Source organism: Bos mutus, chromosome 19 (genome assembly GCF_027580195.1).
Source record: "Bos mutus isolate GX-2022 chromosome 19, NWIPB_WYAK_1.1, whole genome shotgun sequence".
In the NCBI taxonomy this organism is placed as follows: domain Eukaryota; kingdom Metazoa; phylum Chordata; class Mammalia; order Artiodactyla; family Bovidae; genus Bos; species Bos mutus.
Genome location: NC_091635.1, coordinates 49,446,121 through 49,466,013, shown reverse-complemented (window position 1 = coordinate 49,466,013; position 19,893 = coordinate 49,446,121). Strand labels below are relative to the sequence as shown.

The 19,893-nt window shown below is 35.7% G+C and overlaps 1 protein-coding gene and 1 pseudogene across 1 annotated transcript in view; one reads left to right on the top strand and one right to left on the bottom strand.

Moving 5' to 3' along the window:
• USP32 (ubiquitin specific peptidase 32) overlaps positions 1-19,893 on the top strand; it is a 212,666-nt gene that overhangs the window by 62,371 nt on the left and 130,402 nt on the right. The window contains exon 2 of the mRNA XM_005892310.3: positions 1,786-1,913. Within this exon, the coding sequence (XP_005892372.1) occupies positions 1,786-1,913 (128 nt within the window). The remainder of the gene's footprint in view (positions 1-1,785; positions 1,914-19,893) is intronic.
• LOC102268324 (V-type proton ATPase subunit G 3 pseudogene) lies at positions 7,270-9,947 on the bottom strand (annotated as a pseudogene).

Below are 19,893 nucleotides of genomic sequence, written 5' to 3'. Positions count from 1 at the left end.
TAATTGTAAAAACTCAGTGGGTTTCCTGAAGGTTGCTCATTTTCAGTATGTCCTTATCATTTCAGTTCAGTTCAGTTCGGTCGCTTAGTCGTGTCTGACTCTTTGCGACCCCATGAATCGCAGCATGCCAGGTCTCCCTGTCCATCACCAACTCCCAGAGTCCACCCAAACTCATGTCCATTGAGTCGGTGATGCCATCCAACCACCTCATCCTCTGTCATCCCCTTCTCCTCCTGCCCTCAATCTTTCCCAGCATCAGGGTCTTTTCCAGTGAGTCAGTTCTTCACATCAGGTGGCCAGAGTATTGGAGTTTCAGCTTCAACTTCAGTCCTTCCAATGGATACCCAGGACTGATCTCCTTTAGGATGGACTGGTTGGATCTCCTTGCAGTCCAGGGGACTCTCAAGAGTCTTCTCCAACACCACAGTTCAAAAGCACAAATTCTTCAGCACTCAGCTTTCTTTACAGTTCAACTCTCACATCCATACATGACTAATCATTTAATTTATTATTTATCATTTTTCCTTCCTCACTTTTTTTTCTTACATTCCCTTTCTATATGCTAAGACCATCCTTCAGAGTTTCTCAGGGTAGAATCCTGAATGTTATTCTACATTACTTCTACTCTTCAGTTAAGTTTCAAATTCCGTTGACTTTTCTTCTAAATAGTTCCCCAACAGCTTCTCCTTTTTCTTCTCATAGTAGCAGTCCACCTTTTGCTTCCACATTTTGCTTACCACAGAACTGGTAAACTACCTGAATTTTATCTGACTGTGTTCTGTTTCCTATCTGCCTGGAGTTCATACCTGAATTGTGTCTGACTGAATCCCTTCCTTACTGTGTCACAACAGAATTGCTATGACTTGGTCAATGACTGCCTTAGGTTTATCTTACTACTCCCAGCCTTGTTCATTTTTTTCTGGTAACTTTATACATCCTGCTCTGTATACTTTCAAACAAACTATTATCTCTGCCTGGCATGCCCTTGTCCATTTCGCTTGGGTTAACCTTTAAATTTCCATCCAGCCTTCCATCCATAAGTCTTTTTTTTTTTTTTTAATTTTATTTTATTTTTAAACTTTACATAATTGTATTAGTTTTGCCAAATATCAAAATGAATCCATCACAGGTATACATGTATCTTTCTTCTCCAGCGTGGGCTAAAGGCACCATTTGTGGTACCTTCACTTACCGCATAGTACTAAAGAATAGTTTTCTCTCCTTGTAGACAGAGATTGTTCTATTCAGTGAAAGGCTTCAATGCCTAAAATAAAGTAATGGCTCAGTAATTTTTTTGTTAGTGGATGTCTAAAAATTATAGTTTATTAGCATCATCTATTTATAGGTTACTTTCTTTGTTGAGGATGATACAGTTTAAGCTAAATTTGGGAGCATGGATAAATAGGTGCTCAAAGAGTACAAATAATATAATTTTTATTCCAGAGGAGTACATTGCTGCTGAAAAGGTATTAATGTCAGAGCCTAATGCCATTCAGCTTACCTGCTAATTGTTACCTCTTCTTTACCCCTGCCTAGAATTTGTATGCATAATTTAATGTTCTGCCAATTGAAGACTGTGGGTCAAGAATTTTCCTATTTATTTTTAAGATTAAATTTGAAAATATTAGAATTATAAAAAATATCTTTGGATTTATTTTACTTATTTGGGAAGAGAAGTAGTATTTGCTAGTTTTTGTTAGGAACTGGGTTGAAAAAAAAGTAAAGATTTTGAGAGACATCTTTTCTCCTCAGGTTTCTTACCCATCTTCTGTTTCTGAATTGCAGTTACAGATGTCGAGCTGAAACGACTGAAAGATGCCTTCAAGAGGACTTGTGGACTCTCGTATTACATGGGCCAGCACTGCTTCATCAGGGAAGTGCTTGGAGATGGAGTGCCTCCAAAAGTTGCCGAGGTAATCTTCATGCTCTAAGTTTTCCTTTGAGATAGTTATCCACCAGTCTGAATTCTTGAGGGTTCTCCTGGTCTTGACCGATTTAATCTTCCCTACAGTTATTTTTCTTGCTGAGTAGGTAAATAGGTCTTGTTTTAGATGTCAATATGGCTGTGTTGTTAGAGGCCAAATGGGAGAACTGCAGGCGTGCAGCTGAGCTTCTGTGTACTTCTGATCTTTAAGAGCCGCAGATCATAATCATGGGACCATTTCTATGATTGGCTTCTTATTCTTACGAACTTTGTCACTCTGACATGTCCTTTTTATGTTGGGAGTGTTTTTATAAACTTTGAGTTTTAAATCTTTCCATATAGTAAGACCTAATTAAATTAATTCTGTAAAATTATTTTGTATATGAAACTTGTAAAGTCTTATTTAGATTCCGTAAAAAATTTTTAGGTAGAGATGCAGTGAGCTAAGTTGGTATAAATATTCCCTTTCTAACATTAAATTCACTGCCTTATACAGTGAATAAAGTATATATACAGTTATGTAATATGTCATTTGAAAGGTGAAATGAGAATACAATTAATAAAACTGAAAATTATAGTAAGAATTTTAAGCTTAGTGTATTTCATAAACCTTAATTCACTGTCCTAATAGTGACGGTTGTAATTTCTAACCTGTGCTATGTGCTTTTGAGTTTATGGTTTATAATATAGAAAGTACACTTACTGCTTTTTTTATGTGTGTTTTACTTTTTTTCTTGGTGGGGATATATGGTGTATTAATTTTATCATGTATTCTTGTGTAGAATTATTATGTACTTTCTTGCTGTCTTTATTTTGGATTTATGACAATTTTTTCCTAATACTATTTATTGGGACCTTTTTTCAGTATGAATTCATCCTCCTGTTTTGTCTTAAATGCTAATATAATATAAAAATTTGGAATTTAGAATTTTTCATTTTAGGATATAATTAGCAATTTAACGCAGAGAGGGCAATGGCACCCCACTCCAGTACTCTTGCCTGGAAAATCCCATGGATGGAGGAACCTGGTAGGCTGCAGTCCATTGGGTCCCTAAGAGTGGGACACGACTGAGCTACTTCACTTTCACTTTTCATTTTCCTGCATTGGAGAAGGAAATGGCAACCTACTCCAGTGTTCTTGCCTGGAGAATCCCAGGGACGGGGAGCCTGGTGGGCTGCCGTCTATAGGGTCGCACAGAGTCGGACACGATTGAAGCGACTTAGCAGCAGCAGCAATTTAACGAATTAATATAAGTTGCCAATTAGAGGAAGGGATTTAAACTGGATCCATAGTAATTAAAACAACATTCTTCCAAATTCAAATATATACTAACTTGAGCCTTTCTTTTTCTTCAGCTTCTTCCTTAGGTCGAAATTGTCAGACTGTAAATTCGTGGTGCCGAGAAAACTTAAGTTAGAATATCTGATTTATTTCTTTGGATCATGTATAAAGATTTACATGTGTCCATCTACATATCTATAAATAGATGTCCGTTCAGGTCCTTGTTCAGTTTTTAATTGGGTTATTTGTCTTTTTAATACTTGAGTTGTAAGAGTTCTTTATGTATTCTAGATCCCGGTCCCTTATAAGATACCTGGTTTGCAAAAATATTCACTTGTCACGTAATTCACTCTCTTGATGGGCTTACCCATTCTTCCTTTCATTCCTTGTTTCGTCTGGGAAACTAAGGTCACAAAGGTTTACTCTTCTTTTTCCCTGTAAGAATTTTAGCTTTTACTTTTAGGTCTCATCTGTTTTGTGCTAATTTTTGTGTATGGTGCGACGAGTCCAACTTCGTTATTTTGCAAATAGCTTTTTAGTTGTCCTGTTACCAAGTCCAAGCTCCTATTGCTCATTGCATTACAGGTCAGTAAATCAAGAGATGTGTTGTTGGTGCCAGAAATAGCGACTTTTTCGAAAAGCCAGCAGATCAGGAAGATAGATGGTCAACTAGTGTCCCAGAGAACCGTCTTATACCTGAATTAGAAGTTAGGCTTTACACTGAAAGGGGAGAGAGGGTGTGGCAGGTTTTTGCAAACTTTTCGGTACCTTTGTTCTTACAGCTGTCCAGGCAGGTCTCATCACAATGTTCCTAGACCTCCTATGAGATAACAATTATTCTCCATTCTACTTTTTATTTCTATATGAGTGAGCCTTGAGAATGGGCTCTCCTGTATGTTTCAGGCTATAGCATTCTTTTACAAAAGGTGCAGAGCCTGCATGACTAAGCAGAGGCAGCAGAGCACAAGGGTTAGAGTTAAAGGAATGGATTCAGTATGGAGTCAAGTTTCTTCCCTTCAGTTACAGTCGTAGCACTGTTTGTTGAAAAGATTATTCTTTCCCATTGAATTTTCTTATCACTGTTGTTGAAAATCAGTTGACCATAAGCATACGGTTTTATTTCTGAATTGTCAATTCTATTCCATTGATTTCTGTCTGGCCTTGCATCAGTACTGCATTATTTCGATTACGCTAGCTTTGTAGCAAGTTTTTAAATCAGAAAGTGTCATCTCCTTAGCTTTATTCTTTTTCAAGTTGTATCTGTTCTGGGTCCCTTGCATTTACATATGAATTTTAGTATCAGCTTTTCAATTTCTGCAAAAGAGGCTGCTGAGATTTTAATAAGGGTTGCATTGACTCAGAGTACAGCCATTTTAACAATATGTTAAATCTTCTGATTCATGAAATTAGAATGCCTTTCTATTGATTTAGATTTTTAATTTCTTTCAGTGATGTTTTATAGTTTTCAATGTACAAGTCAAATGTCCATCAGTAGAACAAAATGTGGTATATCTGTAGAAAGGAATATTGTTAATAAAAAAGGAGTGAAGTTTTCTGTTACATTCATGGATAAACCTTTAAAACATTCAAAGTCAAAGATGCCAAACACAAAGACCACATAATTTTTTGTTCCATTTGCATGAAATGGCCAGGATAGCCAACTCTATAGAAACAGGAAATTAATGGCACTTTCGTTAAAATTTTAGCTGATTTTTTTTCTTACTTTCTTGCATAGTAGTTGCCTCTTACCCCTGTTGTTGTGGAGGAATCTGTCCTTCTTGAAATGTCAAATACAGGTTTCCCTGTTAGCTCAGCTCTCTGATATGCTCAAGAAATGTAAGATGATAGTTAAACGGTTTTTTCTTGTTTTTTTGGTTAGGAGTGACAGTCTTTCAGGCTTTCTACAGCTAAGGTGAAAATGGAACTCCCTGGAGCGTCATTTATATGTGAATATTTTGTAAATTTCATTTTACCGAAAATTATTTCAGGAGTCTCTGTCCTTTGGACTATGTGTTAAAAATTATCACTGGCTAGAATAACTAAAGTAATTGTTTTACAAGAACGATCTTAATTTTAAGTTGTAAAATCTACAGTGATAGTTTCAAATTTCAGTTTCTTTGCAGCTTACACATTCTTGTGTGTAAATTCTACCACAGTATTAAACACAAAAAGAATTTTATAAAGGCTTTTAGTGATGATGGTGGTGAGCTTCATTTATTCTATTATTTACTGACCTAGGCTTATTTTAAGTGAGAAGTACTTTAGCACGTGAGTATTGATTAGTGCATATAACATAGTGTAAGTTTTAAAGTACTATAAGGAATTAAGTACTTCTGTCTTTGATCTCTGGTGTTTTTTCGTGGAACGGGTGTCTGTATAGTGTCTCATACAGTAATCTCAAAGAATGAGTGACCCCCATTAAGCTTAGTTCTGCAACAGTTTCAGCATTTGTGTAAAAGGAGCCTTTTGCTTATTTCAGGCATCTCTCCAAGGCAGGCAGGTTAATAGACAGATTTCATCAACTTTTGTGTGTATTTGGGAAAAGGGTTGAATTTATGAGTATGTTTCATCCTTGCAGAGTACATAGTTATTTGCTAAAGAGGAAATAGTACATTTGAAGTAGAATGGAAGTATAAATCTGGGCAGATAGTTTTGAAATTTGAATTTAGATAATAGTGGGTAGGCAGACTCATAGAATGGAAGATCTGTATTCTCTAGTTGCAGGGAAATGAGGGGATTTCTAAACAAAGTGATTAGTTGCAAAGCTAAGGAAATAATCATTCCACTGTATATAGTCATTGTGAGATCTTTCTTAAAATCCTTTGGAGAGTTTGGGCCTTAAATCTAGGTGAAGAGGGTCACCCACTCCTGGTGAGATTGTGAAAATAATGATTTGAGGCAATAGTCGTGTTTTAACACCAGTATCAGATCCCAGCGATTGAACCTGGGTCTCCCACATTGCAAGCAGATGCTTTACTGTCTGAGCCACCAGGGAAGCCCCCCTTTATAAGAAAAGCCACAGAACCCCTTTAAGCTGCCAATTGTGGATGGAGAAAGAACTTTATTCCCTAGTTTATCAGAGCTTTTCTTTACAGTAGTAGTAATAACATAATATCAAGAGCAAGGAAAGATAGTTTTGGAATCTTCATGCAGAAGGATGCTGAAACCATCCTCTTGTTTGAACATTAAATCTTTTCCAAATTAGAGGAAAATGCACATTTTAAGCAAAAACAATCACAGACCCTGGAGTGTTTTTAGCATAGTGATCAACATGTGCAGACAAGTAACTGATTAGTAGTATATTTTTCCATTAGTATTGATAAATTTATGCTGAAGTATTCGTATTGCATTTAGGTGGCCCTTGGGATTCGAGACATGCATTTACTAGACAGTCTAGGTTTAGGGGGACTACCCATAGAATACAGGTTTGTGATTTTTTTTTGTTTGTTTTGATGTTTGTTGATCAGTATTATTGATTGCATTCCTTTATGTTGGATTTACTAGCATCATGGATAACAACTTTCTTGACAACTCCAGTCATTGACTGTTATCTCTTGATGCTATTGATCATTGACTATTATAAAAGACTAATATATCAACCAGAGAAAAGCAACTAATGTTTTCATTTGTTACATTAAATCTTAATCTTGACCTTATGGCTAACAGGAGAAAACTAAGCAGGCTACTGATTTAAAATCTTTCCTTGGAACTAGAATCTATAAAATATCCACTGGTCTTTATCTTAACTGCATCACTTAAAAAAATTTATTAATTTGGTTGTGTTGGTTGTGGCATGTGGAATCTTCGATCTTTGTTGTGGCACACAGACTCTTAGTTGTGACATGTGGGATCTAGTTCCTCTCCCAGGGATTGAACTTGGTCGCTCGCACTGGGAGGTGGAGTCTTAGCCACTGGACCACCAAGGAAGTCCAACCGAATCACTTTTGTTCATAGTGTAATATTCATGCTAGTTCTTAAATTTTATTTTATTTTTAAAAAATATTTCTCTTTGTATGACTGGTCAAAAAAGATTCCAAAGGGTCTGTTAGATGAAGATAGTGAGAGAATATATCACTCCCTTCTTGTAAAATTATATATAGACTTTTTTAAAAAGTACATTATTGTCTTGATGGTTCTTAACTGCCAAGTTTTATCCTAGAACAATTTTTTCCTTTGTCTGTAGATACCGCTTACTGAACAATGGGGTACACATTTAGTTGGCAGTTCTATAGTTCGGATGGATTTCTGGTTTCACATCAGACGGTGCTTAAAAGCTCATTGATTACACTTTCCATGGACTTGATGTAGCTTGCATTCAGTTCTTTTATCTTCTTCAGTGTTTCCACTTCTTTTTCTCCTGAGATGTTACTTCTGACAGCCCATTATTTTAGCATGTTTCTGTCGAAACTGCTGATTTTGCATTCTCTACTGATCAGTAGCTGCCATCTCTTCTTACTTGGCTTGGTGCAGTCATTTTGGTTTTTCTCTTCTTGGCTTTCCTGAGTTTGTCCTTGTCCCTTTTCTCTGCCTGGAGGAGCTGGTGGATTCCCTGTGACTGGCTGGTCCTGGTGGCAGCTTCCAGTCCGGCAGCTTCTGTGACTCTAGGAAGTGATGGATCTATTCATCCTTTGAGGAATCACTGCACAGCTCACACTATTGTGTCAACAGTGAGTTCTAAGCACAGCTGCCTGTTACAAACGGCCTGACGGAGTGAGCTATCCTAGAGCAGTTTTTCAACAGTTTCATAAACTGTTGGAAAACAAAGTTTATAGTAGAAGAGCTGACATGTTATTAAGCATAATGGGACTAGGGAACTCCTTGTATAAAACATTGTGTCAAATACGTTACATAAATTATGAATGTCTAAGTGGTATGCCAGATGTCAAAGAAGTTGCTCACTTACATTGGTACTAAAAATTACTCTTATAGAAAATAACTTATGCATAATCACTTATTTTGAATCCTGGGTATATTAAGTGAGCTATTGACATGACTAGTGAAGAAGATTATGAAAATAATTGGTATCTTTTTCAAGTCAGTCTTGATAAGACACATCTATCCAATAAACATATTCCTTAATTGGTATTATAAGATAAAATAAGGTTGATTTAATGGATAGTAGAGAGTGTTCAAAACCTTTGCCTAAATTTAGCTGATAAAATTCAGCCAAGTTTGACTATAGAAGCTGGAAATTTTATATAAAATGAATTCTAAATGATGGGAAAAATAACAACCCAAGTTTTCTAAACTTGGGTGAATGTAGAAGGAAAGCATATTCATTGTTATCCTTTTCCCCCTTTCTGCTTGCCTATGGAATAAATACAGCTGTGTTTTATTGAGTGCCTACCTAATAAATTTCTGTTTGTAACAGAAATGGAATGGTTTTATGTTTGCCTTGTATATGGTAGTTATTATCTTTTAGACTATCATCTTTGAGTAGTATGAGTTATTATATTCTGTATTTATATTAAAATGTAAGAAGGGTTATAAAATACAGTTGCACTTTCTATATTTCCATATTTTTGTCATTAAGTGGTAAATATGAGTATCCTTTCTTAATGTACTTCTAAATGTAATTTCTTGATGCTTTATATTTTATGAGTAGCTGCCTGAAAATATGAAGAGAAAAGAATTTGTGTTCAGAGTCATTTATGCTTACAGCTTTAAGGTATACTTTTTTGTCCCTGGGTCTCTCTCAAGTCATAGGAACATCCTGAAGCACCTTTCTGAGAATCTGAGGTGTGGTCCCAAATACTCTATTATAAAAAATGATGGACATAATTGTTAACTGTGTAATGGTTAACTTTTTCATACTATATATATGTTGTGATTTTGAATACAAATATATACAATTCATATGTTGTGGTTTCAAAATATATATAACATTTTATAGTTATCTAAAATTGTGATTTTTAGGGTTAACTTTGCAATTAAGGAACATTTCACTCTATTTTGAGACTTTCACAGGTATATTCTCAGGAAATAAGTGCCTGAAGAAACAACAGTATATCCTCCTATATTCACACAAACTAATACAGGATAGCATTTTATTTATTGGAAAATGTTTATGTATGATGGCTTAAAAGAAAGTCCTTATATAGTCTATCCTTTTTTTTTACAGTGTTGTTTTTAGTAAGAGTCTCATTTATTCCCATTATTTAAAATAGTTATTTGTTGTAAAATGATTTTTTGTGAATATATAAAAGGTTTTTGAAATGAATTCAAAATCATAGTGTATAATAAATGGGTTATAATGTGCACACTAGAATGTTACCACTGTATTTTCTCCCATGTTAATTACCTTTTCTCAGCAATGTACATTTAATAACTAATTCATGGGAATATATTTTAAATAAGTCTTGTCCTATATTTTTAGCTGTTAGAGCTAAATTATTGAAGTCTTTAATTTATTCTTACTTTTCCTGAGAGTTTGATACTAGTAAAATATATTTCTTCATTAGGCAGTCGTTGACATTCTTCCTTTTAAAACAGAAGATATTGAAAATGCTCATTCTGCTCATTATAAATGTAGTATGATGTTTTTTCTGAGAGTATTCTTTTTTTTTAGACTGTTGATTCCTTTTTTTTGTAATTATTTATTTATTTTTGATTGCTCCAAGTCTTTTTTGCTGGGTGTGGACTTTGCCTCGTTGTGGCAGACTGGCGCTGCTCTTGGTTGTGATGCACGGGCTTCTTGCTGTGGTGGCTTTTCTGGTTACAGAGCGCGGGCTGCAGGTGCATGGGCTTCGGCAGTGGTGCAGGCAGGCTCAGCGGTTGTGGCTTGCGGGCTCTGGGGCATGTGGGCTTCAGTGGTTGTGGCACAGGGGCTTAGTTACTCAGCGGCATGTGGAATCTTCCTGGACCAGGGATCAAATCTGTGTCCCCTTGCATTGGCAGGCAGATTATTATCCACTGCACCTCCAGGGAAGTCCACAAGGAATTTTTTTTTAACTACTTTGTAAAATTATATTAAATGACTTAATAGTAAAAAGGAAAATTATTGTACACTCAACAGTATGAGTGAATCTCACAATAATTTTGCTAAATAAAAACATAATTGGTAAAAATAGAGCACATGCTATGATTCCATTCATATAAAATTCTTTAAAATACAGAGTCTGTCATGAAATGAAGCTTACCTAGAGACTGGGTACTGATGCTGGTGCAGAAAGAGAGGGAAGGATAATTCCTCAGGGATAAGAAACTTCTGAGGTGATAGGAATGTTTGAAACTTTTCTTGATTATGGTGATGATTTCATTGATATGGCATGACATATGACAAAACGGATAAATTGTAAACATAAAATATGTGAGGGTAATTGTACCTCAGTTATTCCTCAAAAACTTTGTAAAACATTTGATTGGATGTACTTTTTGAGCTTTTCAGGAAGAATATTTAATCTACTTGGAAAAGTGAGCCAGAAATATAAAAATTGATTATTGGCAGATGTATGGTTTCCTTTTCAGTCTTTGTTAGGATATTTGGGTTTTAGTTCTAATTTTATTATGTACTTCATGATCTTTTACTAGTCACTTAAGTTCTGAGGCAAAAGAACCTCTAAACCTTTCATCAAAATCATTGTAGGAATTTATAGGTTAATGACCAGCTTGACTATAATTAGAAGAGTTTGAAGTGCAGTTAAATTGTGATGTTCTTCTGTTGACTTTGAGATCTGCCTGAATTGGAGGAGAGAAGGTTGTGGGCTAGGTTAGTCTGGGAAAGTTGGAGCAGTGAAAGGAAGGAATTCTCATTGATAAATCTGGAGTTCTACCTTTTTCTCCTGATTTAAAGTCACGGGTTAAATTAAACTTTTAGAAAACAAAAGTTACAGCAAGGCAATTCTAGAATGAGATCATTGATCATAAAAGGTCTAGGATAATTAGCTTCTAAGAAAAGTATGGATAATAAAGTAGATAAGGACAGACATGGGGAGCCAGTTTGAAGATAGGGATCCAATCTTACCATCATGGATCAAGATGTGGAACAGCAAAGAAGAAAGCTAGGCAAGAAGTCTCCCTAGACAGAATTCAGGAATATTAACTCCAGGGAGAAAAATTTTCACTTGAAACTTAGTAGTTGAATTTGTAGCATATTAACAGGTTTCTTTCTTCAACCATCAATGGGTTTATGGAAAATTCCATTTCTTCCTTCAGATGGGAATAGATGAGTTATAAAGGACAAATATTTGCTTTAAAGGAAGCTAGTGAGTAGAAGGGGAGTTACAACCCAGAACTTCAAAGACAATATTTAATTATATTAAGTCAGGGCCAAGCTAATTGAGAGGGTATACCAATAATTTACCTCACTGATGTCTAGTGACACTGTAGTTTATACTGAGTCTCTTTTCTAGTTGTGTATTTGAATAGACTTCAGTAGGCAAGATATCTTCAGAGATGAGAAAGGAGGGTATAAACTGAATCTTAGGACTTGCCATCCAGTGTGGTGGCAGCAGGAATTTACTTAAGACAGAGGTAATAATCTGGTTTGTTTAGTCATTCCTGGGAGTAGTTTATTGGTCTGACAGTCTATGAGATATAAAATAAGTAATGTACAGAGGTATTCTGAATGTTTTGTTTAGGCAAGGCTCCTTTGCTTTTGGACTTAAGGAAAAGAGAGAAGATAATGAATGTTCTATTGTCTATATTTGAAAAGAATATTTATTAGTAACTTACTTCCTGACTCTTCCATAAACATTTTTTTTTTTTGGTTTTGTTTTGTTTTTTACGTTTGTTTTTTTTTTTCCTAATTTTATTTTATTTTTAAACTTTACATAATTGTATTAGTTTTGCCAAATATCAAAATGAATCCGCCACAGGTATACATGTGTTCCCCATCCCGAACCCTCCTCCCTCCTCCCTCCCCATACCATCCCTCTGGGCCATCCCAGTGCACCAGCCCCAAGCATCCAGCATCGTGCATCGAACCTGGACTGGCAACTCGTTTCCTACATGATATTTTACATGTTTCATTGCCATTCTCCCAAATCTTCCCACCCTCTCCCTCTCCCACAGAGTCCATAAGACTGTTCTATACATCAGTGTCTCTTTTGCTGTCTCGTACACCGGGTTATTGTTACCATCTTTCTAAATTCCATATATATGCGTTAGTATACTGTATTTATGTTTTTCCTTCTGGCTTACTTCACTCTGTATAATAGGCTCCAGTTTCATCCACCTCATTAGAACTGATTCAAATGTATTCTTTTTAATGGCTGAGTAATACTCCATTGTGTATATGTACCACAGCTTTCTAATCCATTCATCTGCTGATGGACATCTAGGTTGCTTCCATGTCTTGGCTATTATAAACAGTGCCATAAACATTTAATGGCATGGATTCATGACTAGCATATAACAGTCAACAGTTTCCTGGGATATATATTTGACACAGGTCTGGGATAATTCTTAATGTGAAAAATAGTGGATTGTAGGACAAATATTAATGAAATAAATATACCAAGAATATGGAGCAACTAACGTGTTTTAATTTTTTCTGAAAATAATATTTAATGTTTCCCTTTAATAATAAATTTCAAAATGTATTCTTTAACAATAAAGTAAGTTGACAGGATAGTAATCTATATAAATAAAATTAATATCTGTATCTTAGGATATCCTGTGAAAATAACCAGACTTGTGTCACAAAACTTGGCTACATATGTTTGGGGAGATAGGACTTACAAACTATTCTATATTCTGTACATGAACTTTTCATCTTTAGGATAATTTCAAGGAGAGAGGCATCTTACAGAATATCTCATACCGAGATCCAAGAATACCATGTGACTTACCACAAGTATTAAGTCTCAGCAGAATGAGAAAATAAACCATGATTTCAAATATGGATCTTAAATCAAGTTATAAGGGTAGATGGGCGACATACAGGCTTTATTATTGATAAATAATAAACCGCCTTCTCCCACCTAAAATCCACAGTGACTAAATATATTGATTTTTTTCTTTTATGTAGAAGAATTTCAAAGGTAGGTATTCTAGGGCTTGAGTGGCAGCTGCCCTTTATCGTTAGGGTTGTTGTTTAGTTGCTAAGTTAATTTGGAAATCAACCCTGAGTATTCACTGGAAGGACTGATGCTGAAGCTGAAGCTCCAATACTTTGGCTACCCAATGCAAAGAGCCAACTCATTGGAAAAGACCCTGATGCTGGGAAAGATTGAAGGCAGAAGGAGAAGACTCTTTGCCACCACATGGACTTTAGCCTGTCAGGCTCCACTGTCCTTGGGATTTTCCAGGCAAGAATACTGGAGTGGATTGGTATTTCCTTCTCTAGGGGATCTTCCTGACCCACTGCCATCTCCTGCTTGGCAGGCGGGTTTTTTACTGCTGAGCCACCAGGGAAAACTGTATTATTAGGGACCCAGTCATATTTGATCAGTCTTTTTGGAAGTCCATCTGTTGACTTTCAGTTTTATCTCATTGGTTCTCCCAAGTTGCAAGAGATGCTAGGAAATGTAAAAATTGTAAGTTTGAACAAGTGTGATAGTATCTTAGAAAAAATTAGGGTTCTATTACAAGAAAGAAAAGAAAATAGAATTATGTAGATAACTAATGGTTTCTGCGATGTGCTGTATCGTACAGGGTGTATTATGATCCAGGATAAATAGCAACAGGAATATACTTAAATACATTGGACAGTTGAATATTTTATTTAATAAAACTGCCTTTAAAAAATGTATGCAAAAAATGTTTTAGTTATAGTGTTTATATTGAATTATAGTGCTCTTCTGTTAATTGCTCTATACTTCATGTTTTATAATCCTATGAACTCTTATTTATGATCTGAATTATTATTTTTATCATAGTGATATATACATATAGTTAAAGTGGAATCAGAGATTTAAAAACAGGAATCCTTGTCCCCACCTATTTAAATCTCATCATGGTTCCAGAAGCAACCACTTTCCAGTAATAGTTTCTTATATACATACCTCCATTTTCTAAATACTGTTCTTTACTCCTCACTCTTAATTTTAGATTTTATCCTTTGCTTTCCAATTATGGTGGTGGTTGTTCAGTTGCTCAGTCGTGTCTGACTCTTTGTGACCCCATGGACTGCAGCATGTCAGGCTTCCCTGTCCTTCACCATCTCCTGGAGTCTGCTCCAACTCATGTCCATTGAGTTGGTGATGCCATACAACTATCTCATCCTCTGTCTTCCCCTTCTCCTTCTGCCTTCAATCTTTCCCAGCATCAGGGTCTTTTCCAGTGAGTTGGCTCTTCGCATCAGGTAGCCAAAGTATTGGAGCTTCAGCTACAGCATCAGTCCTTCCAGTGAATATTCAGAGTTGATTTCCTTTAGGATTGGCTGGTTTGATCTCCTTGCAGTCCAGGGAACTCTCAAGAGTCTTCTTCAACACCATAGTTCAAAGGCATCAATTCTTTGACACTCAGCCTTTTTTATTGCCCTGCTCTCACATCTGTACATGAGTACTGGAAAAACCATAGCTTTGACTAGATGGACCTTTGTCAGCAAAATAATGTCTCTGATTTTTAATACGCTGTCTAGGTTTGTCATAGCTTTTCTTCCAAGGAGCAAATGTCTTTTAATTTCATGGCTGCAGACACCATCTGCAGTGATTTTGGAACCCAAGAAAATAAAGTCTGTCACTGTTTCGGTTGTTTCCCCATCTATTTGCCACAAAGTGATGGGACCAAGTGCCATGATCTTTGTTTTTTGGATGTTGAGTTTTAAGCCAGCTTTTTCTACTCTCTTCTTTCATCTTCATCAAGAGGCTCTTTAATTCCTCTTCGCTTTCTACCGTAGGGGTGGTGTCATCTGCATATGTGGGGTTATTGATATTTCTCCCCACTCTGCTGGGTCTTAGTTGCAGCACGTGGGATCTAACTCCCTGATCCTCCCTGGCCCCCTGCATTGGGAGTGCACAGTCTTAGCTATTGGACCACCAGGAAAGTTGCTTTCCAATGGTAGAAGATATTTAACATCCTTGCACACTCCATACCATGTCATCCCAATGCAATTGTATCATAACCTTTGATTAAATTGCTATTTGTTACTAATAGCATTATGACTGTGTAAATATTCTCTGCAACATGTAGTATTATTTAATTTTTTATTAATTTTTTTGTTTTTTTCCTGGAATTGTAACAGTTTCCTTCTTTTTTAAAAAATTGAGGTATAGTTTATTTACCATGTTTTATAATGTTCAACAGAGCAATTCACAATTTTTAAAGATTATGCTCCATTTATAGCTGCTATAAAATATTGCCTATATTTTTATTTGCTTAGTTTTCATACCTGTGGCTAAATCGTTCTACACCTTCCAACAGCTTTTTAGTTTAATTTTCTGTGAGACGGTAGTTAACTTTTTACACTGATCTTCTAAATGTATTTTTAGCTTAAGTATTTTAGTTTGGTAGATTCATATATACATGTCATATCCATCTATTTATACTGGGCTGTCTGTTTCCTCTAATATTCCATGGATTTTTGTGCTTTTTGGAATTCCTTGTCCTAACCATGAATGAAAAAAAAAATTTGATGCAAGATTTAATTAGTGACGTTACCTTACTGGCTATTGGAGTAATGTGGGACATTGAGATAAAATATAGGAGGTGAATTGAGGGTGAATTTTAATCACATCATTTGCATGTTGTTAAATTACCATTAATGACAACAGTGGGAATATACTAGATATAAAATTCCATCTGTACAAAGCAGCTGACCTCAGAGGAAGGAGAAATCAGGCTTAAGAATTGTTTAATTTTATTTTTTTCCCCTCATGAAAGAAGCTGAAATATCCTTTAAAATCAGGTTAGCAGCATCTCTGAAAATGTTTTTGTTTTTTTCTAGATTCTGGCTAGAGTTTAGCTCTTCAAATAGTTTATAAATCTAAAAATCAGTTTATAATTTGTGCTGTTCATAGAAATTAGTAGTAGGCAAAATAGTTTTATGTATCGGTGGCAAATTTAATAGTATTCTATCTTTGAAGAATAATTTTTTCATAAGTTTCTGAATGACAGAAGCAGTAAAGGCATTTTGACAGTTGTACAGAAAACTATACTGGCATATCATACCTCATGTTAGGACTCATCCTGAACTATTTTTCCCATCTTTGCTTTTTCTTGTAGTTACATTTTATTTTCAGAAACTTCAGATTAGCAATCAAAAGACTTACAGGAGCAGTCTTCAGAAAAGTGTATTAAACCAACTTTGCTATGTATGCCCCTTCTTTGCTTTAAATGAAATAGTAGTCTTTCTTTTTCTGGCAGCTTTTTCCTTAACAGTTTCCTAATTATTGAGATACAATATGTGCTCTTTAATTCACCCATTTGAAGAATATAGTCAGTAGTTTTTAGTTGGTTCTCAGAATTGTGCAACCATCACCACAGTCAGTTTTATCACCCTAAAAGAAACCTTTTTTCCTCCATCCCCTCCTGTGCCAGCCCTAAGCTAACGAATATGCTAGCTACCTTCCATCTCTATAGACTTAGCTATTTTGGACATTTCATATAAGTAGAATCACATCATATATGGTCTTTAGTGACTGGCTTCTTTGACTTAGCATCTATCTTGCAGCATGTATCACTTCTTCATTCCCTTTTATAGAATAATATTCTATTATGTGGATATATCACATTTTGTTTATTGTTTATCTATGGATAGATATTCGAGTTTTTTTCACTTTGGGGCTATTATAAATAACAATGCTATGAACATTCATGTGCATTTGTGTGGACGTATGTTTTCATTACTCTTGAGTATATACGTTGGATGAAATATCTGTATCTTATGATAACTCTGTGTTTAACCTTTTGAAGAACTGCCAGATTGTTCTGCAAAGTTGCTTCACCATTTTACATTACCATCGACAGTGTGTGAGGGTCCAGTATTTCTCTACATCCTTGCCAACCATGTTATTTATTGTTTTAGTTGGTAAGTTGTGTCCAGATCTTTTTGCAACCCATTGGACTGTAGCCCGCCAGGCTTCTCTGTCCATGGGATTTCCCAGGCAAGAATATTGGAGTGGGTTGCCATTCCCTTCTCCAGGGAATCTTTCCAACCAAAGATGGAACTTGTGTCTCTTGTGTCTCCTGCATTAGCGGGTAGATTCTTTACCATTGAGCCACCTGGGAAGCCCAACCTTGTTATTAACTGTATTTGATTATAGTCATCCCAGTGTGTGTGAAGTAGTATGTCATTGTGGTTTTGATTTGCATTTTGTTAAATAGTGGTATCCTGAAATAAAGTTTTTCTTTTCTTAAAGAAGAGTGTTTGAAAAGAGTAACTGTTCAGGTATCCTGACTAAATATATTAGTAGATCTAAAATGTATAGTAAAGGTTTTTACATTCTGTGGTATACATGTATGTGACAGTTTGTATTTGGCTTAATTGGCTCAAGCCATTTCAGGGCACTGAAGAATTTGAGGTTTTCTGTATTTCAGCAATAGATACTTTTGAAAATTTAAGTCATTCATCAAATTAAAATTTGAAAATTTTAATAGTCATTCATCAAATTTAATGTTGATATAAAGGACTTAATCTATATTTTATATGGTAGCTTTATAAATTCTAGGTCTAGAAATCAGGGATTGTCTCTTCTTTTTTGAACCCCAAGTCAGTTCATTTTGATGTTGTCCAGTTTTGATCCCTTTTCTGAATTTCTGCTTTTTAAAATCCATTTTTTATAATATTTATCTGTTAATTTTGTATAAATTTTCTGAAAATTTATAGAGAACCAAGATAAAGTGCTTTTAAATCACTTATATATTTTCTTGGTTTGTAGTATAAGACTTACTAAATTCATTTCTCCAAGAACAATTTTTTAGATACACAAACAAATGTTATTTAGTTCTACAGAGCTACTGGAGAATTCCATGGACTGTATAGTTCGTGGGGTCGAAAAGAGTCAGACACAACTGAGTGACTTTCACTTTCACAGAGCTGCCTACTCATCTCACTTTAAAGAAACAGCATGTTGAATCTCAAGATGTTAATATATTAAACACATCTTGTACAACAGTGGACTTTTTTTGTACCTAGTAGTCACATTTTACTTTTTTTTTTCTCATAAGGACTTATATTTTGATATTATTTATTTTTGTTCATTAACTAATGGTGCCAGCTGTAGGCCCTTTATCAAAAAGGGGTGGAGAAGACTCCTGAGAGTCCCTTGGACTGCAAGGAGGTCCAACCAGTCCATTCTAAAGGAGATCAGTCCTGGGTGTTCATTGGAAGGACTGATGCTAAAGCTGAAACTCCAATCCTTTAGCCACCTCATGTGAAGAGTTGACTCATTGGAAAAGACCCTGATGCTGGGAGGGATTGGGGGCAGGAGGAAAAGGGGACAACAGAGGATGAGATGGAGGGATAGCATCACCGACTTGATGGACATAAGTTTGAGTGAACTCTGGGAGTTGGTGATGGACAGGGAGGCCTGGCATACTGCGATTCATGGGTTGCAGAGAGTCGGACATGACTGAGCGACTGAACTGAGCTGAACTGAAAGTTGTGACAAAGTTGAATACAGTGTCTCAGAGTTGTGAAGAAAGTCATCTCATTAAAATAACACTGAGGTGTTAATGAATAATATAGTTGGTCTTCAAGGAGTTGTTACTGTTAAAAGATGAACTTGTTTTCCCAGATTTCTAATCAGTAGATCTAGGTAAATGAATTCTTTTTTGTTTTTTTTGGTTGTTGTATTCTTCAATTCTAAAATTTCCATTTGGTTTCTATGTTGAGACTTTTCATCTTTCCGTTCAAAAGTGTTCTCATTTCTTTGGGCTCCTCCAGAATCTTTGGTAAGTCTGATATCTGTCTCATGTAATTGTTGATGCCTACTGATTGTAGTTTCCTAATTGAATTGAAACTTTACTGGTTCTTAATATAATGAGTAATTTTGGGTTATATTCTAGATATTTTAAATATATATATTTTTTAATTTTTGGCTGTGCCATGAAGCTTTGTGGAATCTCAGTTCCCCTTCCAGAGATCAAATCTGGGCTACAGTAATGATCATGCCAACTCATAACCACCAGAACCACCAGGGAACTCCCTCTAGACATTTTTAGTATTATGAAATGCTGAATCTCTTCAAATACTATGGAGATGTTGCTACAGTTGGCCCTCCAGATCTCCTAGGTCTCCCAAGTGAGGATTCAACCAACTATGGGTAAAAAAAAACCTTGGAAAAAAATTCTAGAAGGTTCCGAGAAAGCAAAACTTGAATTTGCCACAGGCTAGCAACTATTTTATATAGCACTTACATTGTATTTGCAACTATTTTTACACAGAATTTACATTGTACTAGGTATTATAAGTGGAGGAGCCTGGTAGGCTGCAGTCCATGGGGTCGAGAAGAGTCTGACACGACTGAGTGACTTCACTTTTACTTTTCTCTTTCATGCATTGGAGAAGGAAATGGCAACCCACTCCAGTGTTCTTGCCTGGAGAATCCCAGGGACAGTGGAGCCTGGTGGGCTGCCGTCTCTGGGGTCGCACAGAGTCGGACATGACTGAAGCGACTTAGCAGCAGCAGCAGCAGGTATTATAAGTAATCTAGAGATGATTTAAAAGTATAGAGAGAATTTCATAGGTTATAGGCAAATACTACTCCTTACTTATTTATTTATTTGGCTATGTTGGGTCTTAGTTGTGGTGCACAGACTCTTTAGTTATGGTGCATGAGCTCAGTAGTTGTGGCAGTTAGGC